Raw genomic sequence first — 27102 nt, 5'->3', positions numbered from 1 at the left:
GCTTGGAGAAGGCACAATACTCTCCAGCTCTACAGCTACCGCTAATATTAAGTAATGTTTGTAAAATTCATACCCAATAAACACTTTAGGACAGTAAAAAAAACAAAAAACAAACCTGTGGTAGGCTGGGCACCAGCACTCTAAAGCAAGTTCTGCCTAAACTAGCAGGAACATTTTTCACATCAGGAAGTGTTCCTGGACTCTGTCTGGGGGTAGGCTGGGAGAGGTGGGGGCAGAGTGGGGCAGGGGCAGGGCTGGGGGCCGGGGCCTGGGCAGGGCCAGGCACTGAAGTGAGGCCAAGGCCTGGAGGGAACCAGTTCCTGGTGGCTGTTGGGCAGCTCAGACAGCTCCCTGCCAGGTCACCCACCATGGTCCTCCCTCTGTCCTGGCTCTCTCGGTGCCATTTCCTTCGCCTCCTCCTGCCCTCCTGGTCCCTGCCACCCCAGGGCTCCCGTGGGTGCTGCTCCCAAAACCCCAAGGCAAGCATGGAAGAGACCAGCTCCAGAGGCAATGAGAAGATGATGTCTCCTCCCAGGGTAAGTGGCACCAAGGGTAGGGACAGAGGGTTTGAGTTCGTACTGAGGTGGGGGAAAAAACCGTCAATCCCACCCTGCACCACCCTTACTCCTGCATCTCTTTTTTTAGTTCAGCTACCAGCTCTTCTCCTCCCCTCCCCCAGCCCAGACCGCTGGGCTCCCTTCCCCCACCCCCACCCACAGCAGCACAGTCCACAAAGTCCTTGAACAGGAATTCTCCCTCACCTAACAGTTAATTATTTCTTAGTAGAGAGAGGCAGCCGGTCCTTTCCAGTGACCCCATATCCTTGTTCAAGGCATCCGGTTACAGCCTCTGGGCCAGGGATCTCTACCTGCCCCGCAGAGGCCTAAGCCCAAGACAGGGAGCTCCCTGGGCTTCTCAGTAAAGGGTACCGGGTCAAAAACAGATAGGGAGGGTGGAATTTCTCACTTCCCAGGGCCTCTGACCCCTGCCCTGGCTGATGCTCCCTCCCCTACTTCCCCTACCAGGGCCCTGGGACCCACCGCACAGCTGAGCTGGCCCAAGCTGAGGAGCTGCTGGAGCAGCAGCTGGAGCTATACCAGGCGCTCCTGGAAGGGCAGGAAGGAGCCTGGGAGGCCCAAGCCCTGGTGCTCAAGATCCAGAAGCTGAAGGAACAGATGAGGCGGCACCGAGAGAGCCTGGAAGGCAGTGCCTAAGCTTTCCCCAGTGCCTGCGCCACCCCTCAGGAGCTTCGGGATCAGAAACATCCAAGCCTCTCAGACCAGAGAAAGCAGAAGAGACCCCCACAAAGCACAGGCAATTGGCAGGTAGTGGGGGAGCCAGGGATCTGCAGTCTTAGTCCCATCTCCCTTTGACCTCATAGCAGGGCACCCAGGCCTTACAGGGAATTTATTTAGGACCATGACCTAAAATAACCTCACCCCAAATACAATAAAGGGACAAAGCACTTACAGATACCACAGACACGTGTGTTTCATTTTTAGTTTTGTTAAAAAAAAATTCTGACAAATCAGAAATGGGGGTTCAGGAGTGGTGGTGATGCAAAAGACGGAAGCCATGGGGTGGGGGCTGTCAGGGATGGGGGCAGTAGTGTCTCCTTCACCCCCACCCTGATGTCCTCTCCTGAAGGCCAGACAATCACATTCCAGAATGGGCGAGTCCTCTACCGTGTCTGTTCAACTGAGGAGAAAATGTACCATGGTCAGAATAAGGCATGAAGAGGGGAAAGCAAGGCAGGAACACACGGTACACATGCAGATACTGGTGTACTGTGTGGGTTCAGAGGACAGACATGCAGGTGAGGGAAGGGATGTAATATGATGAGAGAAGACAAAGACCCCACACACAGGTCAGGAAAATATCCCAACACAGCATCAAAGGCCAGGTGACATGAACCGGTCAAGTGTCCATTACACACCAGGTGCCCATGACCTAGATGATGGGATTTAGGACCAACACACTAAGGAACAGGGAGGATCTAAAGGGTTTCGTGAGATCAGTACTCACTGTAGGAGGAGATGTCTATCTCATCAGGCAGCTCACTAATATTGACCTCAAAGCGATCCTGCACATCATTGAGGATCTTGGCATCATTCTCATCAGACACAAATGTGATCGCCAAGCCCTTGGTGCCAAACCGGCCTGCTCTGGCCACCTGGAAGGAGACAGAGGGTAGTACTGAGGACCCAAGAGGAAAGAGACTCCCAGAGGCAGGGATGAAGATGTAATGTACAAAAAGATATAGAAAAGAAGGTAATGGGAGAACGGGATTTCTTCAGCATGTGGGGCTTACCCGATGCAGGTAGGTGTCAGAATCCTCAGGCATGTCATAATTAAAAGCAATGTTCACTCGCTCGATGTCCATGCCTCGGCCAAATAGGTTGGTAGCCACAAGAATTCGTCGTTGAAAATCTTTAAATTGCTGATACCGAGAAAGCCTTTGTGAGAAAGGAAATTTAAAAAATGTTGAGACTCCCTTCTCTCAATTGTCTTTTTCTCCCAAGGACATAAAACATCTTTCCCACCTTCAACTCACCTCTCCTCCTGGGGCATCCCACGGTGGATGGCAATGGCTGGGAAGTTCTGCTCCACCAGTAGCTGGGCCAAGGCAATGCACCGCTGCACAGACTTCACAAAGATCACCACCTGTTGCGGGGTCAGGGGGAGGGAAGCCAGGAATTGGGGAATAGGAGTCCATGATGTAAGAGACATTATGTGGGAGAGGGGAGTTTCCAGTAATTATGTTCTCAGGAATTCCTCTTCATCTCTTGTTCCCCCACTATATATTTAGAGCAGAAGAGGAAACACAACTTTTTCTCACACTGATTTTTATCTAAGGAGGCTGCCCTCTAAGGTAGCAGAGTTCCAAAACCAAAATTGCCAGACACAGCAGAAGACAAGGATGAGGTCGCCTCATGAAAAAGTGGTAAAAAACTAGAATTAAGATCTGGAGGAGTGACTGATATTCCTGCTCACCAGAACATTAAACCTAAGGGAGCTATCCTAATTCTAGAAAGTAGTTTTTAATGCAAATGGACCACTCACAAGTATATTAATAAAATGCTTTTTTGAGATGGTGTCTCACTCTGTCACCCAGGCTGGAATGCAGTGGTGCAATCGTGGGTCACTGTAGCCTCCACCTCTTGGGCTCGAGATCCTTCCACCTCACCATCCCAAGCAGCTGGGACCACAGGTACATACCACCCACCACACCCATCTACTATTTTTTTTTCCCACTATTTGTAGTGATGGGGTTCTCCCTATGTTACCCAGACTGGTCTTGAAGTCCTGGGCTCAAGCAATGCTCCTGCCTCAGCCTCCCAAAGTACTGGGATGATGGGCATGAGCCACTGCCCTGCACCAAGCCAGAAATGCTTCTCTTAAGCAGTATTAGAAGAATTAACATTTAAGAGCCCTAACATGCCCCCTAAAAGTCGTTTTAAGACTTTTAACAACTTCCTAAAACCTTTCAAGGACTTTTTTTTTTGGAGACAGTCTCTCTATTGCCCAAGCTGGAGCATAGTGGTGCAATCATAGTTCACTGCACCCTCAACAATCTCCTGGGCTCAAGCTATCCTCCCACCTCAGCCAGTGGAGTATCTGGGACTACGGGCATACACCACCACACCTGGCTAATTAATTTTTTTCTTCTTTGGTAGTGATGAAGTTTGACCATGTTGCCCAGGCTGGTCTCAAACTCCTGGGCTCAAGTGATCCACCTGCCTCAGACTCCCAAAGTGCTGAGCTGGGATCACATACGTAAGCCACCATGCCTGGCCAAGGATCTTAATTTTTGAAGTTTATTTTCCTTGAGGTTATTGAGGACATATCCATGCCAGCCACAAAATAGAAAAGCAGCTTCCATGTTGCTCATGCTCAGCCTCTCTATTTATACCCTCACCACTCTCTCCCACATCACACATGTGGTTTCAATAAAAGTGTACTTAATACTCAGGTTTCTGCTACAGCTGGAGTGCTCCAATGCTCATCCCCCTATTAGATGTGTAACTGACCTGGTTGAACTCAAGGACATCCAGAAGATCAAAGAGCTTCCGGTTCTTCTCGTTGTCCTTCAGTTTCACGTAGTACTGCTGCAATCCATGCAGCGTCAACTTCGTCTCATCATCCACGAAGATCTCCATTGGCTGGGGGGGAGGAAGGGGGTGGGGAACGGGAGGAGGGCAGAGTGGGGGGGTTAAACCTGGGGGGGTGGAGGAAGTTGATCTCCAATACACCCCATGGGGGGATGGGGAGGAGGAAAGAGAAGATTGAAAACCCCACCCCACTCCCAAAAATACCCACATTTTACTGTGGTCTCTCTCACATTACATCTAATTTCCTTCCTATCAGATGAGTTTTAAGACTGCCCAACTAAAAACTATCATGGGAAAGAAACTTTGCAAAGGACATAAAGGAGCAGTGAAACCACCCAATGGCACAGATGCCATTACCTCAAATAGAGGTGGGAGTAGAAAGAAAATGGGAGATGATTCTCAAAGGGAGAGCAAGGCCCAAACATCTCGGAAATGATGAGAGGCAATGACTCAAGGTCAGAATAACTCCATCAGAGTTGCTTGTAAGAACATGGGGTAGGGGGAGGACAACTGCTCCATTTGATTCTCCTACTTCAACTAAGAGAATCTCATGTACATTAGGAAAGTGGATGTCTTTTAAGATCCGAATGCTAAAATGGACAGTCAAAATGCCACTTACGGAGATACAAAAAATTACTCAAGATGAGTAACTTGCCGTCAGACCACAACAGGGTAGTTTTAGATGAGACTGGTCTCTTGACTATGAATTAAACCATCTACAGGCTTACAGGGAAGGTATTAGTAAATGGTATTAAAAACCAAATTCAGAGCAGCAGATGTGCATTTTTTAAAGGGACAGGATCTATGTTGCCCAGGCTGGAGTGCAGTGGCTATTCACAGGCACAATCATAACACACTATAGCCTCAAATTGCTGGGCTTAAGTAATCCTCCTGTTTCAGTCTCCTGAATAGCTGGGAATACAGGCACATACCACCACACCTCACTGCATTCATCTTTAAAACAACAAAGACCCCCTGAAGGGGAGGAAAGTAACATACAGAAATTAGCACAACTCCAAAACCCAACTTTCCTAACACTTTTTATACTATCTTGGGGAAGATAGTTAACATGAAGACCCAGAGGCCAAAATAAGAAATGATGCATGTGTCACAGGAAAAAAACAAGGCAGGTTTTCTTTTCTTTTTTTGATACAGGGCCTCTATCACCCAGGCTGGAGTACAGTGGCACGCTTACTGCAGCCTCCACATCCTGGGCTCAGGCAAACCCTCCTGCCTCAGCCTCCCAAGTAGCTGGGACCACAGGCATGTGCCACTACACCCAGCTTTTTTGGTAGAGACAGGGTCTCACTACATTGCCTAGGCTAGTCTCATTGGGCTCAAGCAATCCTCCCACCTTGGCCTCCCAAAGCACTGGGATTAGAGGTGAGCCACCATGCCCAGCCAAGGCAGGCTTTTTAAAGACAAGTTCCATGGCCTCCTTCAAATTTCATTCTAGCCCCAAATACAGATAAAGAGTTATCCCACAGGAAGGAACACTGCAGGGAGGGGAAGAACACACTCCACTGCTTATGCAATCGGACCCACCTAGCCCCAAACCCTAAGCCCCACCTGATTACATCCACTTTACCTTTCCTATGTCCCTCTCCTCTGAGTATTAAAAAAAAAATTTTTTTAAGAAAAAAAAAATCTACCACCCCATTCAGGACACCCCTCCCCAACACATATGGGGGGAAACGGGGCACGGCACGCGTTGGGTTCAGGAAAAAAACCGGGAACGGAAAAAGAGGCTGGTTTGGTCCTCAGCTTCCTGGTCAGGTTTCCCCGCGGCCTCCGCTGCCGCCATCCACCGCTGGGTGCCGTCTGCATTCCCTCGCCGCGCCACGGTGCTTCTCTGTTGCCGGCTCACATCAACCGAGGTTCCAGATGGGTGCAAGGAGATGTGGGTGGGAAGGAGTAGGGTATCGGGGATTGAGGTGCCAAAGGCCCCCACCCCTGGAGGTGGGGAAGGGGAGGATTCATTTGTGCTGATGCTCTTCTTTTGGACATGCCCTGCCATCTGTCTGTCCCTCTCTTGCTCTCCTGCCACCGGGAAGTAGGAGTTTTGGTGAGCAGAAGGCTCCAGCTGTATGCTCGATGCCACCTTGAGGGTGCGTGGCTGTAGGGGGCACGTAAGAGACGATGGGTGGGTGGTAGGGCAGAAAAATCCTGCCCTCCCCCAAAGGGAGAAGAGGTTCAAAAATGTTGTGATTTTTGAGAAAAAGTCGAACACTACCCGCTCTCACATTAACCCGACCAAGTCTTCCGGAGTTTCCCTGGCACCCGCGCAGACCCTAACACTAGCTGTCTCTGCTTCTGTATGTCTCTTCGAGGAGTTATTACTCCCAGCTGGGCACAAGCCGCCTTCTTGGCACTTGAATGACAAGGGAGTCTGGAGGAAGAGGGCGAGGAAGGGGAGGAGGCAGCGGGCGGGGAGTGGAGGGAGAGAAGGTAGAAGGGTATTTACATCTTGCATGAACTTGCGGCAGACTGGACGGATCTCTTTGCTCAAGGTAGCACTGAACATCATGACCTGCTTCTCGTGGGGGGTCATGCGAAAAATTTCCTGGACATCCCGACGCATGTCTACGAGAACAAGAAAAAAAATCGTAGGAGAAAATAAGCAGGTATGATAAAGATTAAAGGTAGACTTCCCAGTGAGGTGAAGACTGCAATGAACTTGGAATCAAGAATTGGAATCATATTCCAGCTGTTTTAACTAAGCAAGAAATAAGATAAAAACCCCAAAGTTCACAACTATAAAATGGGGATAAAGCCCTGTGCAGACACTCTCAGGCATAAGGCCTTTAAAACATGCTTTACAGACCCTTCTCCCAACTCTTTCCTGCCCAAGCCCAGGCCAGCCTTCAGCAGACTACAAATATCAAGCACATATTACATTCCAGCTATCAAAGTTCATCTATGACCCTCTGGATCACTTTTCTATCCAGTTGGACAAATATGACATCTCTACCTGGAGCCTACCTTTATAGCTCGCCATACTGAATTGCCAAAGATCATTTGTGATAACTTTTCTCTGGAGCCTATGTCCATCCCCACTCTCATTCACCAAGATTCAATTCTAACAGAAAAATCTTTCTTCATTAACCCCACTTAGCACACTAGAATACCACACCACAGGAACTCCTACAAACACTCTCTATATTAATCCTAGACCCGAGTCTAGAAACTTATTCAGGTATAAATTCTGACTGTGTATGTTGTGCTGGAGATGCCATAAGGGTAGACGGTCTTCTCCTTCAGTTTAGAATCTCCCCTATGACTCCCAGTATAGAAATCTTTAATGGAAAGGGTAGTGGTGGTGACGACTTATGCCTAAAATTATCAAAGTCCCCTATTCTTAAAGGTTAAAAAAAAAAAACTTAGAAAGATGATAGATGACAACCTTTACTGTGCTTAAAAGAATAAAAACCAACCAGGGAACCCAGAGCCATCAGTCATGGGTGATAGTTAAGAGTCGTCCTTGCACTGAGGTGCTCCTGTTTCAAATAAACATAATTTGGCTCCAAAGAACAACTTCCCAGCATTAGCCAAGCCCCAGCACTGCCACTCACCGAGCTGTTCAAGCATTTTATCGCATTCATCCAAAATAAAGTGTTTAATGTGTTTGAGGTTGAGGCTCTTATTTCGAGCCAGGGCTAGGATACGGCCTGGAGTCCCCACGACGATATGCGGGCAGTTCTTCTTCAGCACCTCTTCATCCTTCTTGATAGACAGACCACCAAAAAACACAGCAACCTGCCGATCCAAGAGCAAAGAGTCTCAAAAACAAGGAAGGAAAGAGTCCAATCCCCCCAGGGTTCCCACTCTCAGTTTGAGCTAAACCAATTTTTAGCATGTTTCAAAACTACAATAAACTTTTAGAGGTCACCTAATTTAAAAATTTTATGTCCCTCCACCAAACACTGAGGTTAATAAACAAAAGTGATTGCCCAAAGTTACAGGACTACTCAGAGCAGTCAGCACAAGAATGCAGTTCTTCTGACTTAATCTAACCATCTTCCTTCATTTATGAGACCAGGCTTCATTTAAAAAATCAAGGAGCCAGGTATGGTGGCACATTCTTGTAATCCCAGCTAATCGGGAGGCTGAGGCACGAGAATCACTTAAACCTGAGGCAGAGGTTGCAGTGAGCCAAGATCTCACCACTGCACTCCAGCATGGGTGACAAGAGGGATACTCCGTCTCAAAAAATAAAAATAAAAATAAAAATAGGCCGGGCGCGGCGGCTCAAGCCTGTAATCCTAGCACTTTGGGAGGCCGAGGCGGGTGGATCACGAGGTCAAGAGATCGAGACCATCCTGGTCAACATGGTGAAACCCCGTCTCTACTAAAAATACAAAAAAAAAAATTAGCTGGGCATGGTGGCGCGTGCCTGTAATCCCAGCTACTCAGGAGGCTGAGCAGGAGAATTGCCTGAATCCGGGAGGCGGAGGTTGCGGTGAGCCGAGATCGCGCCATTGCACTCTAGCCTGGGTAACAAGCGAAACTCCGTCTCAAAAAAAAAAATAAAAATAAAAATAAAAATAAAAATAAGGCTGGGCTCAGTGGCTCACACCTGTAATCCTAGCACTTTGGGAGGACGAGGCAGGCAGATCAGGAGTTCAAGACCAGCCTGGCCAACATGGTGAAACCCCATCTGTACTAAAAATACAAAAATTACCCAGGAAGTTGAGGCAGGAGAATCGCTTGAACCTGGGAGGCAGAAGTTACAGTGAGGAGAGATCAAGCCACTGCACTCCAGCCTGGGCAACAGAGCGAGACTCCATCTCAAGAAATAAATAAAAAATAAAAATAGGCTAGGTGCAGTGGCTAACGCCTGTAATCCCAGCACTCTGGGAGGTCGAGGTGGGTGGATCACGAGGTCAGGAGTTCAAGACGAGCCTGACCAAGACGGTGAAACCCCACGTCTACTAAAAATACAAAAATTAGCCAGGCACAGTGGCAGGCACTACTCAGGAGGCTGAGGCAGCAAGAATCACTTGAACCCAGGAGGCAGAGGTTACAGTGAGCTCAGATCGTGCCACTGCACTCCAGCCTGGGTAACAGAGCAAGACTCTGTCTCAAATAGTAATATAGCAATAAATAAATGACAGCAAGAAATCATCAGATGAGTGTAAAGTACCACAAAAAACACATGGCACATCAAGTTATCCTAAATAAACCCAGAATCTCCACACAAACCCCATGGAATTATTGCTTTGGGCTAAATATTATCACTCCATGTTAAAACCATTAGGTGAATAGTTATTTAGGGATCTGGGCCTTGGGACACTATCAAGTAACACCAGAAACTACTTTCTAGTTTCAAGGGGGAAAAGAACAACCATGGAATAAAACTGTCGTGACACTAATCCTACCGTAAATCTAAAATCACTAACAAGGTCAGGCACCATGGCTCACGCCTATAATCCCAGCACTTTGGGAGGCCAAGGCAGGTGGCTCACTTGAGGTCAGGAATTCGAGATCGGCCTGGCCAACATGGCGAAACCCTGTCGCTACTAAAAATACAAAAATTAGCTGGGCATGATGGCACTATGTAGTCCCAGCTACTCGGGAGGTTGAGGCAGGAGAATCACTTGAACCTGGGAGGCACAGGTTGCAGTGAGCTGAGATCGCGCCACTGGCATTCACAGGCTGGGGGACAGAGCAGGACTCCATCTCGAAATAAAATAAAAAATATAGGTCAACCAGATTTGTGGCATATCAGGAGATACAGCATCACCTATGAAGCATTCTTGCCAAAAATGCTTAACTTAAATTTAAAAAAAAATTTTTTTTCTTGAGACCGAGTCTCACTGCCATCCAGGCTGGAGTGCAGTGGCACAATCTCAGCTCACTGCAACCTCTGCCTCCCAGGTCCAAGCAATTCTCCCACCTCAGCCTCCCAAGTAGGTGGGACTACAGGTGCACGTCACCACGCCAGGCTAATTTTTGTATTTTTCATAAATAGGATTTCATCATGTTGGCCAGACTGGTCTCGGACTCCTGACCTCAAGTGATCCACCCACCTTGGCCTCCCAAAGTACTGAGATTACAGGAGTGAGCCACCATGCTTGGCCAGAATCAAAATTCACGCCACTGGAGCTGTTTTTAAAGTTTCCAGCTTTCTCTGCCACACACCCCAAAATTATCAAACTGATAGGATTCAATTCAGTATGAAGTAGTAAGAAAAGGGTGGTCTTGAGCATCATCCATAGCCCACTTATGAATCCTCCTGTTACACAAGATCTTAACACTCTGTTATTAAACCATGGCAAACTATAGTTTCTCCAAAATTAAAAGTTTCTCATCCCTCCAACTGGCCACATCCTCACTCTCAGGTCTCTTTACCTTGACTTACCTTGACATTGGGCATATATTTAGAGAAGCGCTCATATTCCTTGCTGATCTGAAAAGCCAACTCCCGAGTGTGACACATCACCAGCACAGACACCTTAGGCAGGAAGGAGATGGAGACATACAGTAAGTACAGCCCTTCATTATCCCCTCTAGGGAAGTGATTGTCACAAAAATACACCTGGCCAATGATAAATGACTTTAATTCTGTAATCTAAATCATGAACTCTATGCTTGCAACAGAACATTCCCCACAGCTGTCAGGCTGTCAAGGGTAACAGAAGTTATGTGCTCATGGATCTGTAAGCATCATGTAGCTAGGACAAAAACACCCTTCCCTTATAATCCTAACCAAAATCCCTTCCCCAGCACTCTCCCCAAATGTACCTGCCCAGTAACTGGCTCCAGTTGTTGCAGCGTGGCCAACACAAACACTGCTGTCTTTCCCATGCCCGACTTGGCCTGGCACAGGACATCCATTCCCAGAATGGCCTGAGGGATGCACTCATGCTGGACTAAAAGAAGTGGCGAGAAAAGATAAATTAGACTTCAGTCTCCAGATAACTCTACCACCTTTTTCATCATGCCAACCCCATTTCTACCACTCAATTCTCAAAGTCTAGTATTAACCTGGTTCTTGCCAACTTCTAGACTCTTTCTACCTCTCTCTGCTCCTTCAAACACATTCACCTCAAAATCAGACACTCCTAATTCCTCCTAGCTTTACCCTCCTCCAGGTCCAGGCCTTCCCAGTTCTACTAACAACTCCCTTGTATCTACCAACTGTTCACCTTCAATGCTCCTGACTCTGTCCTTATTTTTCTTAATCTGTAACAATTCATGACATTTGAACACCTGCCACACTTAGGCTGCCATACTTTGGGTCACATAACTGCAACCCTGAACACAATGAATGACTTGGTACCTGACCCAGAAGCCGGTCATCTTTAAACCAGTCATAGAGTCTTCCAGAGACCACAGGTGGCCTGGCCCAACAAAGGGGGGCCTACAGGTCCAACCAGGAGCTTTCTGGAAATTTAAAATTAGAAGTGACAAAATTAAAAATAAGCAGACAAGGCTGGGCATGGTGGCTCACGCCTTAATCCCAGCACTTTGGGAGCTCAAGGTGGGCAGATCACGAAGTCAAGAGATCGAGACCATCCTGATCAACATGATGAAACTTAAATACAAAAAATTAGTCAGGTATGGTGGCACACGCCTGTAGTGCCAGCTACTCTCGAGGCTGAGGAAGGAAAATCACTTGAACCCAGGAGACGGAGGGTGCAGTGAGCCGAGATCACGCCACTGCACTCCAGCCTGGCGACAGAGCAACACTCCGTCTTGGGAAAAAAAAAAAAAAAAATAGACAAGAAAAGCCAGTCACAAGAATGAATAGCAGACCTGTATGTTACTCTTGGATCACTAGCACTTTGTCGCTATCACAAAAGAAACAATAAACCTGTATAAGCCTCCTATATCCAAAATTGTTTTCGATACTTATCTCCTGATTTTTTTTCCCCTTGCTGTCACCCAAGCTGGCACACAGTGGTGCAATAATGGTTCACTACAGCCCCAACCTTCAGGGCCCAAACAATCCTCCCCTGGCTTGCCACACCTCTCCATGTGTGCACCACCACACCTGGCTAATTTTTGAACGTTTTATAGAGACAGGAGTCCCTATGTTTCCCAGGCTTCTCCTGCACTCTTGAGCTCAACTGATCCTCTCCTACCTTGGCCTCCCATAGTGCTGGGATTACAAGAATAAGCCACTGCAACTGGCCCTGATCTAGCCTTAAGTATAAACCTTTCCCACCTGAGCAACAATGAACACATCTTTTTATTATCCTTAAAGAGCCTAATGAGCATACATGCCCAAGAGAAAATTTACCTTCTGATGGATGCTCAAAGCCACAGTCGACAATGGCCCGGAGCAACTCTGGCTTGAGCAGGAAGTCACGAAAGCCAGAGCTGTGGATGGAGACATAGGAGCCCTTGACATCCTTCTTGGCAGGGGCCTCAGCCCCATCTCCCCCAGCTGCTGTCTCCACCTCATCATCTTCATAGTCCAAGAGCTCATTGTCTACATCGTTCTCTGCCATAACTGGGCCGGCAGGGGAAAAAGGGAAAGGGGCTCTGGATGGGTTCTTGGAAAATAGGTGAAAACAAGGGGTGAAAATTAGGGGGTTGAGGAACAGCAAAGGAAAGCAAAGATACTAGTTTCTAACAGAAGAGCTGCGGGGGGAAAAAAAAAAAAAGCAAGATTTAGTCATGAGCAGAGCCTCCATCCCCAGTTCCCACTTTCCCTAAACTAGGAAACTTTTACCTGGAAAGAAAAACAGATACAAAACATACAAGTGAAAAGCAAATATAACAGAATAGAAAAAGGAGTCCCAGGGAAAGTGCTTAGGACACAGGATCCCAACAAGATTAGCAATCCGAGTAGCAGAAACCAGAAAAGTGGGAACGGGAAAACCAACTTATAAATTCTTGATCTGAAAGTAATAAGGAGGAAACAGAATAGATAATAAAGGATAAAATATTACTAATAACTTGGAGAAGTGGAAAATGGAGATGACAGAGTCCGAAAAATCCTCAAAGGACCGCGCTTTCCCTATTATAATCCCAAGGTGCAGATGCCTAACTCAGCAGCCATCAGTCAAGGGTGATAGATGAGGGTCATCACTGCGCAAAGCGCTCACCTTTCGAAATGAAAACATCATATGGCCGCCGTCCACCTCCCACTTCTCAGTACCCTCCCTTCCGTTAAGATATTCTTGTGTAATTAGCACGGGGGTGGGGGAAGGCAGTGCAAGACAAATGGCTCGGCAACAACAACAACAAAAAAATTCATGTCTCCATCCTATAATAAGAAAGCTAACAGTTGACAGAGAAGGGCAATCCCCACCCAGGCTTCAGCAAAATCTTTACCAAGTGGTCTCACATCACTGATGAGCTACGAAGGTGAGACTCCTTTCGGAGAAACATACAATGACACCAATCGTAAACACTTGGAAGGCACTCCAAATTAGGTTGGGCAAATCGAGGTGAGAAAAATACAACTGGGCCTAGAAACCGGCTCCTCCTCCCAGTCCCATCGTAGGCCGAGAAAAGGCCCAAGAAAGGACAAGGAAGGTGAGAAGAGCCCCGCCCTCCGCAAATACCAAGACCAAGGGACGCCTAGCGCCGCCTCTCATTGATAATGAGGCCTCCAATATGAGAAGAACCCACTGGATGAAGGGAGCAAAGCGAACACAATGGCGCCGAGGACACCATCTTGGATTGGGCCCCCGCTTAGCTACCCTTCCTCCCCCCAGGAGCTCTTTGCTCTCGAAAGGGATGCAGGCTACAGAAATAACGAACCAACTTGGCCCCAGCGATTAGACCATCGCCTGTGAAAAGGGTATCAGGAACCCATGTGACGGGATGGGTGCGGAGAAGCGCAGATGAAAACGGATCGTAGCGAAGGCCGAAGCTTACCTAAGCAGGGAGAGCGCGTATGGCGGCAGCAACAGCGACGAAGGAGGGAAATCTGCCTTCACTTCCGGTTGCACGTTTCTCTCTACTGTGGCCTCCCGCCTTCTTGGCGGCAAGAGCGCAGGCGCAGAGGACCGGAAACAGGGCCTTCCGCAGTTGTATAGATCCGCGCGCTCCAGGCTTGCCTTTGGAAAATGCCTGTCTGAAATTTGTTTTAAAAGCATTTCTAACTTCCCTGCTACCGCCAGTAACAAAAGTTATAAAGGAAACTAACATCTCCTCCCACTGTTATCTTTCTGATCTTTTTCTACTCTTCTCCATGCCCCTCATCTCTTCGTTTAGGTTTTTGCCACGCAGGTCTTCTCTCTAGGCACCCCTCCATGGACGCGCGAGGAACGAGAGTGGCGAGGCCTGCGAGTTCCCACGGGGTCCTTGGCCCTGTAGTGAAGGTGACCTGAGGGCGGCTGTGCACGCACTAGGAAACGGCGGACCCTAGCTGAGGGAAGTCTCAGGGTACTGGCGTGCTCATGAGTCTTGCCCGACTCTTTCACTGTCGTGGGGCCGGTGGGCGGTATTTTCCCAAAACGATGCTGTCCGAGGTAGCTGATGCCCTAGGGCCAGTGAGTCCGGAAGGTGTTCTGAATCCGAGCGGGAGACTGGGTCTGGATTCTGCCCCAAGTGTTAATGGTAGGGCTTGAGGGTTATACTACATTTCATTAATACTGTTTTTGTTTTTGTTTTGAGACAGTCTTGCTCTTTCGCCCAGGCTAGAGTGCAGTGGTGCGATCTCGGCTTACTACAAACTCCGCCTGCCGGGTTTGAGCGATTCTCCTGCCTCCGCCTCCCGAGCCGCCACCACACCCAGCAAATGTTTGTGTTTTTAGTAGAGATGGGGTTTTACCCATGTATGACTTCAGATGTTCCACCCACCTCAGCCTCCCAAAGTGCTGGGATTACAGGCGTGAGCCACCTCGCCTGGCTCGTTAATACTGTTAATTTGAGCAGAAGTTTTTGGCCCCGCCCCAACAGTCCCATTGTTTAGCCTGGATTTTTTTCTGCATGAAACATTTGACTTCCCTGTCTTTGACATGGGGAGCTACAAAAATAAGACATAATGTCCTGCTGTGTAATACAAATAAACGTTTGGCCTTCTCCGTGTTAGCACATTTAATCATTTAATACTAAGGAGTAGGTACCGTTATTCCCATCTTATTGACAGAGGCAAAGCAACATGTCCCAAGCAGTACGGCTGGTGAGGTTACAGCCAGGATGCAAATACCTCTAATTCTCTGTTGTATTCTGCCTCCTTGCTCAAAAATCCGGTTACTAAATACACTACGGGTTACCTCATTGGTTCAAATCCTTGGTGAAGCAAGCTTATCTTCAGTAATAAAATGAAGTAACTGATTCAAAAATGGTGTCATAGAAGGGCTGCTTTCCCAAGTATCACTTAATTTATTCAAAAGTATTTACCAACTGCCTACCCTGTGCCATGTGCTGTCCTAGGATCTGGGGACACAGCAGTGAACAACCCTGTTCTCACAGTGTTTACATAACAGGGAAGAAAACACATAAACACAAATATAATGTCAACTATCAATAAGTGGCCAGGGTGCAGTGGCTCATGCCTGTAACCCAACCCTTGGGGAAGCCGAGGCTGGCGGATTGCTTGAACCCAGGAGTTTGAGACCAGCCTGGGCAACAGTGAGACCCCGTCTCTACAAAAATAATTTGAAAATTAGCCAGGCATAGTGGCACTCGCCTGTGGTTTCAGTTAGGAGGCTGAGTAGGATCATTTGAGTCCAGGAGGTCAACGCTGCAGTGAGCTGGCACTCCAGCACTGGCAACAGAGTGGGATCTTGTCTCAAAAAACAAGTAGCAGTAAGTGCTATGAAGAAAATGCATAGTAAGGGGGCAAAGAGTACTTGCTCCTACACTCCAGCTTTTCTCTACAGTTGCCATCTATAGTCCAGATTCCCAAATGAGGAACCATGTTTCTCAATTTAGAGAAATAATAAAGTACTTACTTGTTCTTGTTTCTCCAACAGGTTTCAAAGGATAGCCATTTGGGCTGTTTAGGGAATTTGTAAACAAGGAACAAGAAAGTGACTGAAGGCTGGGTGTGGTGGCTCATGGCTATAACCCCAGCACTTTGGGAGGCTGAGGCAGGTGGATCACTTGAGGTCAGGAGTTTGAGACCAGCCTGACCAACATGGTGAAACCCCATCATTACTAAAAATACAAAAATTAGCCAGGCATGGTGGCACACACCCGTAATCTCAGCTACTTGGAAGGCTGAGGCAGGAGAATCACTTGAACCCCAGAGGCAGAGGTTGCAGTGAGCCAAGATCACGCCATTGTATTTCAGCCTGGGCAACAAGTGCAAAATTCCATCTCATTTCCGAAAATGAGAAATGATGAGGCAAAAGGAGGCTGCTTCAACTCACCAATTTATTTGCCAATAATTACTTTATTGACACTTTTTTATTGTTACAATGGGAAAGTAAGGTGTCAAGGACGTAGAAAGGAAGGCCATGCAAATGAGGGGACACAGTATCATTTTATATCTTAGAAAGCAGTGAGTATCTGATAAGTCTTTGGGGAAATAGGAAAGGAGGAAAATCCAATAAAGAGAAAGTTCAGCATAAGAAAAACAAAGACAGGCTACAAAATGCAGTTATCTACCTGGAATTGTAAGAGAGGGGCTAAATGAAGTCATCATCTCCTCTTTTTGGAGATCAGAAGGTCTCTGGGAAAAAAGAAGAACCAGTTATTCAGAAAATAACTAAGGTCACATAATGAACATGTGGAATTAAGAGAGCCACTGATAGATGTGAGGAAATAGCTGTGTAGGTTTTGGCCAGTGTGCAGGTGTGGTAATAATATCACAAGGTTGCTACTTATTGAATCGCTGCTACTACATGCAAGGAACTATGCTACACTCTACAGAATGATTCATAATCACTGAAGCAACCCTCACAGGGTAGGCATTATTATCATCCCCGTTTGACAGCAGAGGACATTGAGGCTACCAAGTTAAGTAGCTTGTCCTGGTTTCACAGCCAGCAAGTGACAGAGTCAAGAGTGGGATCCACATCTGCCAGATGCTGAAGTCAGGATGTTTTCCACATTCCTACTTCCCCATGTTACAAATTTCACAGAGGGGTTAAGTGAGAATGACTTGAGAGTTTACAAAGTCCCAGTGAAGGTTAAAGAACAACAAGGAGATTCGGATGTGAGCAGGATATTTATAAGTTTCACAGGAAAGCTACTGAATCCTGCTTCCCAGGATTTCTAGGGGGTGGAAAGAAGACAAGGATTATGGTGGGAGGTGATTTTGATTGGAGGATTTCTTTGAGGGAAGGAACTGGCAGAAGGAGTCAGGCCCTACGGTGGTCCTAGGCAGAAATCCGGTAGTTGGGGTGGACCTGGGGCCTGACGTCGCAGACCATGCCAAGAAGCTGGGCCAGGACACGCTCTCGGTTTCTCTGCTGGGAGCTCTGCATGCCCTGCACCTGGCGCCTTGTAGCCTGCTCCACCTCAGCCGACAGGTTCCCCTGGGAGCCCATGGCCTGGGGGGGTGGGGAGAGAGGTGGAAGAAAGAAAGGAAAAAGCAGAAACAGAGAGAGAAGGGTCCAGGCATATGAAGGGAAGATCCTGAAGCAAAGCCTGGAAGAAAGACCCTCTCAGAAACCACCCCCATCCCACAGAAATATCCCAACACCAGAGAGATCAACGCAATCCCGTTTCCCCTTAGACCTGACATGCAACTTCATCCTAAAACAGACTGTAATATCCCCACCACCTCACCATCCATGGCCATAAAACTCTACCCTCCACCACAAATGTTAATCATTCTCCACATGTGTTATACTTTACACAGACTGTGGCAATTCCCCTCACCAGCTCTACATGTCCTTCAAAACTCCTAGACCCTCTTACATATCATCTCAAAGTTTCATTGTTGTGATCCCTGCCAGGGTCCCCTCAGCCTCAGCCCGCTGCCACCATATTTTCTGGTTGAGTCATCCATACACACCTCACTAGATGCACCCACCAACTTGCACCGGGGTCTCATCCCAACTCTGCGCCAACTCACCGCCTGCTGCTTGCTCTGGAATTCCTGCTCTCGCTCTCTGCGGTATTGCTCCACCTCCATCTGTGCCTCCTCCTTTGCCTGCTTCAGTCTCCGGGCCTTCCCTGGAGGCAGAAGAAAGGACAGTGGGTGGGGGTGGACCCCCCACACGAAATGTAATAGCAGGGGTCAGTCCCTTCCAGAAAGTTATACAGCCTTCTCTCGGCCAGCCAGGTGCTAGATTCTAATATCCATCCATTTCTTCCCTCCTAACCAGCCTCCAGACCCTAGCTCTCTTCCCACCAGCCTTGGGTTTTCCCAAAATGTTTGCTGTCCCTCGCCCCCAATTTTCTTTCCAGACTCCTAAGGGAGGAAAGAGGAGACTCACTCTTTCTGGCATCCGCCACCTTCTCAGCTGCCCGCTTCTCAGCTTGCAGGAGCTGCTGGATACCCTGGGACTGACTGGCCATTTCTGTTGTGATGGCCGATGCTGTTTTGAAATACAGTCAAGGTACCAGATGGCTCCCACCCCCCCCCGCCCACCGCTTACTTCTCCTCCTCCAGCTCGTTGCTGCAGTCCCCCACCACCCCTGGGTCTTAGTGCTCCCCTTCTCCCTCAGCCTCCTGCACCGGGTGTCTCCCCCAGTCTGATCCTCCCATTGATGACTCGTCCTCCTTTCCAGCACTTCTCGCTCAGGCAGTACCCAAAGGGGCCGCTTGGGAGCAGCAGAGACCAGGCCCAAAGCTGCGGGTTCGCAGTCGGAAAGGTCTAGGGATGAGGCAGGGGCGGAGTTGGGGAGTACTGGGGTCAGAGAAAGAGAGCTTGATTGGTAGTATCAGAGGAAGCATAAGGGGTTGTGAATGGGGTGAAAAGGTAAGGATATCGTCATGCAACGTGTGTTGAGAAAAGAGTCTCCCTTTCTCTCTTTCTCCACCCCCCGTCCCCTCCCCCGCCTCCGTTAACGTCTCCATCTTTTTCTACATATTTCCTAAGTCCAAATTTCTGCATCTCACTTGCTCCGTCCTACGCTAGTCTTCTTCCGTCTTTTGTCTGTATGTTTTCTCTTTTTTTGATCTGTCCCGGTTCTTGGCCCACAGTGGTTTTTGCTTTTGTCTTCCACATTTAATGTGATTTTGATCCTGTCTTTATCTCCCGTTTTCTCTCTCATCTTTTTGTCCATCACTGAACCATCTCCTTTCTCCGCCAAGTTAGAGGAGGCGGGGGAAAACCTCCAAATAGCTCTCTTTTCTCCATGACCTCCCCTAGCCTCCTTTTCCTCGCCTCTAGTTCAGGCTTCTGGTTTCAGACGGACCCTTTAGCCTAAGTTCCCTAGTTTCCCCCGGGAGAGCTGACCAAGAACCACCCTGTCGGGGCGGAACGACATCCGGTAACGCCCCTCACAGTTCACTTCCGCCCTCCACCTGCGTCTCAGCTTGCGCCATTTCCTCCATCCTGGAGTGTCTCCGCCCTTCCCGCCTCCAGTCTCCGAGCGTCTTAAACACAGGCCTTGGGGCCTACAGCTCTGGGGGTACTGGGGGGGCGGGGGCAGGTCTGATGAGTAACCCCTCCCCCCAGGTCCCAGAGGAAGAAGCCTCCACATCTGTCTGCCGGGTACATGATATTCAATTTCTAGATCATTATTGGAGATTATCTGTGACTTTTTAAAACTCAGATTTCTGCTGATAAAAATTTTCCCCATCTGGCCTTGTTGGGTTTTTTTAAGTTCTTTGTTAAAAGTTTACATGGGTTTCTGAGCGTTAAACCAATTTTAACCCTTTTCTCGAATTTTACATTAAAAAATTAAATCTCTGATCCTAGCACCCCCCCACAAAAAAAATTTTTTTTTTCCAATCTATCTGATAAAGGATCAGGGTTGGAATAGGCCTCATCTCTTGCTGAAGTTGTTAGAAAAAAACGGAACCAAGGGAGAAACAACAGGGGATGTCAGAGATGGAGGGAGAAGCAACAGCCAAGGCTGAAGTCCTGACTGCTGCCTTTTTTCCTTCCTCAGCCCAAGAGTTCCATGGCCTCCATTTCCCGTCGCCAACGCCGAGAACGTCGCTTCCGTCGTTACTTGTCTGCAGGACGGCTGGTCCGGGCCCAAGCCCTCCTCCAGCGACACCCAGGCCTTGATGTAGATGCTGGGCAGCCCCCACCACTGCACCGGGCCTGTGCCCGCCACGATGCCCCTGCCCTGTGCCTGCTTCTTCGGCTTGGGGCTGACCCTGCTCACCAGGACCGCCATGGGGACACGGCACTGCATGCTGCTGCCCGCCAGGGCCCAGATGGTGAGTCTATCCAGTGGGGAACAAGGTCATGAGCAACTGACCAGACCTGAAATGAAAGCCAACCAATAGCTGAGAAATAAGCTAGTTATTTGGTCATCAGTACCTAGGGAAGGAGTTAACCAAGTTGGCATGTGGCTGACATTTGTGCCATTACATTCTTGAACTACCATTGTCTGAAGAACCCAACATTTCGAAAACAGCAACTGGTCTTAAAATTTCACATCTTGTCTAGTTTAGTAGCTACTTTGTTCCTTGACAAGTTGTTTGCTTGTAGCCAATAGTAGCATAGAAGGTAGGCTCTGGAGTTAGATTGCCTGGATTCAAACCCCAACTCCAAATCCCAGTTCCACACTTGATAGCTATGTATTCTTGGACAGGTTACCTGAGGCTTAGTTTGCCCATGTGCAAAAATTAAAATCATAACTTTTGCTATGTGCCAGGCATTTCTCATAAAGTAACATCTTTAATCCTCACAACAATGTTACCAGGCGAGTACTGATATTATCCCCCATTTCCCAGATGAGGAAACAGGGCATAGAGAAGTTTGCCAAATTTACAGTTATTCACTTGTAGAGCAGAGATTATAACCCAGGTGGCCTACATAGAGTGTCCATGCTTTTAACAGCTACATTGTCCTGTGTTATACCTTACAGCATTGTACAGTTATTGTGCCCATGTTCAAGGCACCCATGTTGTGCCATGTATGTTTTGAGAATCAACTGACATAGTACATAATAAGAGTACCTGGCACACACGATAAGCAACTGGTAGATGCTGGTGATTGTTGTTCCTGTTTTTCTTGTTCGTTTTTTGTTTGTTTGATATGGAGTTTCTCTCTTCTTACCTGGGCTGGAGTGCAATGGTACGATCCTGGTTCACTGTGACCTCCACCTTCCGGGTTCAAGTGATTCTCCTGCCTCATCCTCCCAGGTAGCTGGGATTACAGGTGTGTGCCACCACGCCCAGCTAATTTTTATATTTTTAGTAGAGATGGGGTTTCGCCATGTTGGCCAGGCAGGTTTCAAACTCCTGACCTCAGGTGATCCGCCCACCTCAGCCTCTCAAAGTGCTGGGATTACAGGCATGAGCTGCTGTGCTGGGCCTTGTTCCTGTTTGTGTTATCAACAGGTCCATGCTCCCTTACCCACAATTCTAAATTCAAAAACACTCTGAGAACCAAACATTTTTCATCAGGCTGCCACCAAAATTAGTTTGGGGACAGAAATCTAATCTGAACTAAAGTAAGCTTTCTATTTGTTTTTATCCTAGTGATGTCAATATTCATACATTTCCCTGCAGAAACACTCATGTGTTTGGTTCTTGGGACTGCCCAGGCCCTCCTGGGCTACCTAATATACAGTAAGTGTACTTTTAGGTTAGCCCTATCAAGTCCCAAAAACATTTGAATTCTGCAAGACCTTTGACACTGATTTAGATGGGGAACCTGGTGATATTATAATATTCATTATAGTATTATAATGAAGCAGCTCTCTTTAGAGTTAGAACCCTTCTTACTAGAATAAAAGGCAAAACCTTTCCCCATCTAGAGATTTTCTTCTGGAGTAAGAACATTAGAGGAAAACCTCTAGATCGGGATGAACAATCCTAATTCAATTTGAGTTTGCTACTCATAGCATCCAGCTCAAGTATAGACAAAAGGCCCCTGCCCCACAACCTCCCCCATATGGTCAAAACCCCCCCTTTTTAAAAATTTCCTTTAACATACCTGACATAGGCTAGCATATTCAGATTTGTTTCTTCAGTTGATGTTTTTACTTAAAACTAAGTTTACCAAGTATAGGCATGTAACTTGATAGCTCATATTGTAAGAGGCAGAACCCTGGAAGGCAAAAGAGCAGCTTTTTTCTTTTTTCTTTTTTTTTTTTTTTTTTTTGAGGCAGAGTCTCTCGCTCTGTCACCCAGGGTAGAGTGTAGTGGCATGATCTCAGCTCACTGCAACCTCTGCCTCCCAGGTTCAAGTGATTCTCCTGACTCAGTCTCCCAAGTAGCTGGGATTACAGGCACATGCCACCACTCCTGGCTAATTTTTGTATTTTTAGTAGGGTCAGGGTTTCACCACGTTGGCCAGGCTGGTCTCGAACTCCTGACCTCAGGTGATCCACCTGCCTTGGCCTCCCAAAGTGCCGGGATTACAGATGTGAGCCACCATGCCCGGCCAAAAGAGCAGATTACACCAAGGCAGACCTGCATCCAGACCCCAGCTCTACTATTGACAGGGACATGCAGCTTACCTCTGTGAGCCCAATTTGCCTCACACAAATGGGATTTCGAATGAGCAAATGAGGCAAGCACTTAGTGCAGTTTTGGCACTTGCTAAATAATAAGTATGCTATTTTTATTTTTATGTTCCCCAACTAAGGCTTTTAGAGTAGTAAAAATGCCCCTGATAGTGTGGTAGGAATTTCCTTTATTGTTTGTTCTGTTTTGTGTTTTTGAGACAGGGTCTCACTCTGTTGTGCATGCTGGAGTGTAGTGGTGCAATCTTACCTCACTGCAGCCTCTACCTCCTGGGCTCAAGCAGTCCTCCCACCTCAGCCTCCCTAGTAGCTGTGACTACAAACACACACCACCATGCCCAGCTAATTTTTTGTATTTTTGGTAGAGACCGTTTTGCTATGTTATCCAGGCTGTTCTCCAACTCCTGAGTTCAAGAAGTCTCCTCACCTCGGCCTCCCAAAGTACTGGAACTAGAGGCATGAGCCACCATGCCCTATCCTATTGTACTGAATTTTAAGAAGCTTGTGAGACTGTTAGTATCCCATTTACAGATGAGGAAAGCAGAGCCCAGAAGGTTCAGGAACTTGGTTGAAATCTCACAGCTCTCAGGTCATTGTCTTCCAAAAGGGGACCCAAGCTCAGGGCCTTCACTCCCAAACCTTTGTGTCCTCTCTGGCCTTATTTATTCCTGGTCCCCTGCCAGCCCTGCCACCAGATGGCCTTCTAACTCCTGATTGAAAGGTTCATCTCATTCAGCTTCCGGCATTTTTTTTTTTTTTATGCTCTCTGCAGAATCAAGCTTCCAGCTTTTTTATAGACTACCCTGCCTTAGTAAAATTAAAATATCTTCTTTGAACAGATTAAATGACCTCGAATCCCCTGGTGGTGGTTGTTACGTTAGGTGTGAGGGATATGCCAGTGTATATTGGAGTGGCTGGGCTGGGTTATCACAGCCAATGAGACGTCATGAATGGCCCCTACCTTTTAAGCTTTTGGTGACTTCTTTTTAGAACCGTCAACTCAACCCAACATGGGGAAGAGGTCTTAGCTGTCAGAGACTGTGTATAAACAAACCTCAGTCAGACAATAACCTTTACATATAGCAGAGTTAACAAAAAACTGAGAAATAGGGGTATTTTTTCTCACAGTTTTTGCAGAAAGAATAAAGCCCAAAGTCAATCTGGGTTTTTGGGTTTTTGGTTTTTTAATGTGTTTTATTTAATTTTTTAAAATGTAGCATTTACTGCACTTCTTCACTGTGCCAGCACAACACCAGACGTTTAACATCCATCACCCACTCTACTCTTGCACAGTATAAGTGGGCTGTGGCCCTGCTTTAAAGTGCCTGAGGCCATCCAATTTATGTTCCATTTGGCTTTGCAGCCTTGCTTCGTGCTGCACACACACAGAGCCAAGCCTGCTCATCTCTAGCCTGTCACCTTCCCTTCCACCTGATTTCCACTTTGCTAAAAGTCATTCTGCCTTCACAGCCCAGCAGAAGCCCAACTTGCTTCTTTTTTTTCGTTTTTGAGATAGAGTCTAGCTCTTGTCACCCAGGCTGGAGTGCAATGGCACGATCTTGGCTCTCTGCAACCTCTGCCTCCCAGGTTGAAGCGATACTCTTGCCTCAGCCTCCCGAATAGCTAGAATTAAAGGTGCCCACCACCATGCCAGCTAATTTTTGTATTTTTAGTAGAGATGAAGTTTTGCTGTGTTGGCCAGGCTGGTCTCAAACTCCCGACCTCATGATCTACTCACCTCGGCCTCCCAAAGTGCTGGGATTACAGGCATGAGCCATCTCGTCTCGCGGCAATCTCCTTGAAGCCCCCTTTGTCCACCCCACCCGCTGTTACCTGTTCCTCCTCTGAGCGTCAGTCAATCATCAGTATAAAGCTGCTGATATTGACTTTTTTTAAAGGAATTTTTTTTTTTTTAATTTTTATTTTTTGATACAGAGTTTCACTCTTGTTACCCAGGCTGGAGTGCAATGGCGCGATCTTGGCTCACCACAACCTCCACCTCCTGGGTTCAGGCAATTCTCCTGCCTCAGCCTCCTGAGTATCTGGGATTACAGGCACGCACCACCATGCCCAGCTAATTTTTTGTATTTTTAGTAGAGACAGGGTTTCACCATGTTGACCAGGATGGTCTCGATCTCTTGACCTCGTGATCCACCCACCTCGGCCTCCCAAAGTGCTGGGATTACAGGTATGAGCCACCGCGCCCTGCTCTTGTTTTTTTTTTGAGATGGAGTCTCATTCCAGGCTGGAGTGCAATGGTGCCATCTCAGCTCACTGCAACCTCTGCCTCCTGGGTTCAAGCGATTCTCCTGCCTCAGCCTCCCGAGTAGTTGGCACTACAGGCACATGCCACCATACCCAACTAAAAGGAATGGGGTTTTTTTGTTTTGTTTTTTTGGGGATGGGGTCTCACTATGTTGCCCAGGCTGGAGTGCAGTGGCTATTCACAGGCGTGATCCTACTACTGATCAGAATGGGAGTTTCCGACCTGGGCCGGTTCACCCTTCCTGAGGCAACCTGGTGGTCCCCCACTCCCAGAAGATCGCTGTATTGATGCTGAACTTAGTGCGGACACCCGATCAGCATAGTGCACTGCACCCCAGAACTCCTGGCCTTGAGCAATCCTCCTGCCTCAGCCTCCCGAGTAGCTGCGACTACAGGCACGTGGCACTGCGCCAGCGGTAGGAATTTTTTTTTGGTTTTTTTTGTTTGTTTGTTTTGTTCTGTTTTGAGACGGAGTTTCGCTCTTGTTACCCAGGCTGAAGTGCAATGGCGCCATCTCGGCTCACCTCAACCTCTGCCTCCTGGGTTCAGGCAATTCTCCTGCCTCAGCCTCCTGAGTAGCTGGGGTTACAGGCACACGCCACCGTGCCCAGCTAATTTTTTGTATTTTTAGTAGAGACGGGGTTTCACCATGTTGACCAGGATGGTCTCGAACTCTTGACCTCATGATCCACCCGCCTGGGCCTCCCAAAGTGCTGGGATTACAGGCGTGAGCCACCGCGCCCGGCAGGAATGTTAATACAAAAAATTAGCTGGGCATGGTGGCGCGTGCCTGTAATCCCAGCTACTCAGGAGGTTGAGGCAGGAGAATTGCCTGAACCCAGGAGGCGGAGGTTGTGGTGAGCTGAGATCACGCCATTGCACTCCAGCCTGGGTAACAAGAGCGAAAGTCCGTCTTGAAAAAAAAAAAAAAGAGAGATAGTGTGTCCGTTCTTTTCAGATAGAGCTCATGTCTTCTAATAGGTCAGAGAAGATCAGTGCTTCCATCACTAAGACAAAGTAAATTTTTCCTCCACAAAATAGTTTTTTTTTTTTTGAGACAGGGTCTCGCTCTGTTGCCCAGGCTGGAGTGCAATGGTGCAATCTCAGCTCACTACAACCTCTGCCTCCCAGGTTCAAGCAGTTCTCCTGCCTCAGCCTCCCAAGTAACTGTGATTACAGGCACTCGCCACCATGCCCATCTAATTTTTGTTTGTTTGTTTGTTTGTTTGTTTTTGAGACAGTGTCTCCCTCTGTCGCCCAATCTGTAGTGCAGTGGTGGTATCTTGACTCAATGCAACCTCTGCCTCCTGGATTCAAGTGATTCTCCTTCCTCAGCCTCCCAAGTGGCTGGGACTACAGGGGCCCCCCACCACACAGGGCTAATTTTCTGTATTTTTAGTAGAGACAGGGTTTCACCATGTTGGCCAGGCTGGTCTCAAACTCCTGAACTCAGTGATCCACCCACCTCGGCCTCCCAAAGTGCTGGGATTACAGGCGTGAGCCACCGTGCCTGGCCTAATTTTTGTGTTTTTTGTAGAGATGGGGTTTCACCATGTTGGCCAGGCTGGTCTCGAACTCCTGACGTCAAGTGATCCACCCTTCTCGGCCTCCCAGAATGCTGGGATTATAGGCGTGAGCCACTGCACCCATTCCACAAAATGGGTTTTTTTTTTGAAATGGAGTCTCGCTCTGTTGCCCAAGCTGGAATGCAGTGGTGGGATCTTGGCTCACTGCAACCTCCACCTCCCAAGTTCAAGCCTCAGCCTCCTGCCTCCCAAGTAGTTGGGACTATAGGCATGTGCCACCATGCCCAGCTAATTTTTTGTATTTTTAATAAAGACAGGGTTTCACCATGTTAGCCAGGATGATCTCGATCTCCTGACCTCGTGATCCATCTGCCCGCCTCAGCCTCCCAAAATTCTAGGATTACAGATATGAGCCACTGCGCCCAGCTAAAATGTTTTTTATATTTATTTTTCTCAGTATGAAAGTCCAACATATTAAAGGGCATTGGGAATAGTTGATCTGTACTGCTAAATTGCTGTCAAGGGGGCATTTCTAATACTGGAGAAAGGTGAACTTTTTTTTTTTTTTTTGAGACAGTGTCTCACTCTGTCACCCAGGCTGGAGTGCAATGCCATAATCTCAGCTCGCTACAACCTCTGCCTCCCAGGTTCAAGTGATTCTTCTACCTCAGCCTCCCAAGTAGCTGGGATTACAGATACCTGCCATTGTGTCCGGCTAATTTTTGTTTTTGTAGAGATGGGGTTTC

The 27102-nt window shown here is 47.7% G+C and overlaps 4 protein-coding genes, 1 long non-coding RNA gene and 2 other non-coding genes across 12 annotated transcripts in view; 3 read left to right on the top strand and 4 right to left on the bottom strand.

Moving 5' to 3' along the window:
* The first annotated feature begins 307 nt into the window (after positions 1–307).
* MCCD1 (mitochondrial coiled-coil domain 1) lies at positions 308–1480 on the top strand. The gene is made up of 2 exons (XM_012436761.3): positions 308–536; positions 1026–1480. Exons 1-2 carry the CDS (start codon positions 369–371, stop codon positions 1212–1214), a joined length of 357 nt encoding a protein of 118 aa, XP_012292184.1. The 5' UTR covers positions 308–368; the 3' UTR covers positions 1215–1480.
* DDX39B (DExD-box helicase 39B) lies at positions 1474–14054 on the bottom strand. 2 transcript variants are annotated; one of them, XM_012436757.2, is made up of 11 exons: positions 13947–14054; positions 12358–12701; positions 10857–10984; positions 10474–10566; positions 7685–7868; positions 6577–6695; positions 4032–4163; positions 2555–2664; positions 2312–2456; positions 2026–2173; positions 1474–1698 (listed from the first exon to the last, which is right to left on the bottom strand). In XM_012436757.2, the coding sequence occupies exons 2-11, from the start codon at positions 12566–12568 to the stop codon at positions 1682–1684; spliced, it is 1287 nt and encodes a 428-aa protein (XP_012292180.1). In that variant the 5' UTR covers positions 12569–12701; positions 13947–14054; the 3' UTR covers positions 1474–1681. The 2 variants fall into 2 exon arrangements, with proteins under 2 accessions (XP_012292180.1, XP_012292181.1); XM_012436758.2 differs by lacking the exon at positions 13947–14054 and adding an exon at positions 13398–13415.
* Positions 7559–7634, bottom strand: LOC135268559 (small nucleolar RNA SNORD83). Its single transcript, XR_010336864.1, has one exon. It is a non-coding gene; the product is annotated as a small nucleolar RNA SNORD83 (small nucleolar RNA).
* Positions 13117–13194, bottom strand: LOC135268558 (small nucleolar RNA SNORD83). Its single transcript, XR_010336863.1, has one exon. It is a non-coding gene; the product is annotated as a small nucleolar RNA SNORD83 (small nucleolar RNA).
* LOC135268396 (uncharacterized) lies at positions 13674–15101 on the top strand. The gene is made up of 2 exons (XR_010336751.1): positions 13674–14456; positions 14692–15101. It is a non-coding gene; the product is annotated as an uncharacterized LOC135268396 (long non-coding RNA).
* A 1274-nt stretch (positions 15102–16375) lies between these two features.
* On the bottom strand, positions 16376–19291 carry ATP6V1G2 (ATPase H+ transporting V1 subunit G2). 2 transcript variants are annotated; one of them, XM_012436768.2, is made up of 4 exons: positions 19033–19291; positions 18407–18508; positions 18043–18143; positions 16376–17515 (listed from the first exon to the last, which is right to left on the bottom strand). In XM_012436768.2, exons 2-4 carry the CDS (start codon positions 18486–18488, stop codon positions 17342–17344), a joined length of 357 nt encoding a protein of 118 aa, XP_012292191.1. In that variant the 5' UTR covers positions 18489–18508; positions 19033–19291; the 3' UTR covers positions 16376–17341. The 2 variants fall into 2 exon arrangements, with proteins under 2 accessions (XP_012292191.1, XP_064217315.1); XM_064361245.1 differs by lacking the exon at positions 19033–19291 and having other exon boundaries at positions 18407–18572.
* NFKBIL1 (NFKB inhibitor like 1) overlaps positions 18772–27102 on the top strand; it is a 12428-nt gene continuing 4097 nt past the window's right edge. For 2 of the 4 annotated variants that reach the window (XM_012436764.2, XM_012436762.3), the window contains exons 1-2: positions 18772–18892; positions 20031–20307. In XM_012436764.2, coding sequence (XP_012292187.1) covers positions 18794–18892; positions 20031–20307 — 376 coding nt within the window. In that variant the 5' untranslated portion in view covers positions 18772–18793. Of the gene's footprint in view, positions 18893–19401; positions 19631–20030; positions 20308–27102 lie in introns of those variants that run through there. The other 2 variants (XM_012436765.2, XM_012436763.2) reach the window with 2 other exon arrangements.

Source organism: Aotus nancymaae, unplaced genomic scaffold, assembly GCF_030222135.1.
Source record: "Aotus nancymaae isolate 86718 unplaced genomic scaffold, 86718_ANA_hifiasm-v0.15.2.pri h1tg000040l, whole genome shotgun sequence".
NCBI classification, from domain to species: Eukaryota; Metazoa; Chordata; class Mammalia; order Primates; family Aotidae; genus Aotus; species Aotus nancymaae.
This window is presented reverse-complemented; position numbering and strand designations above follow the sequence as displayed.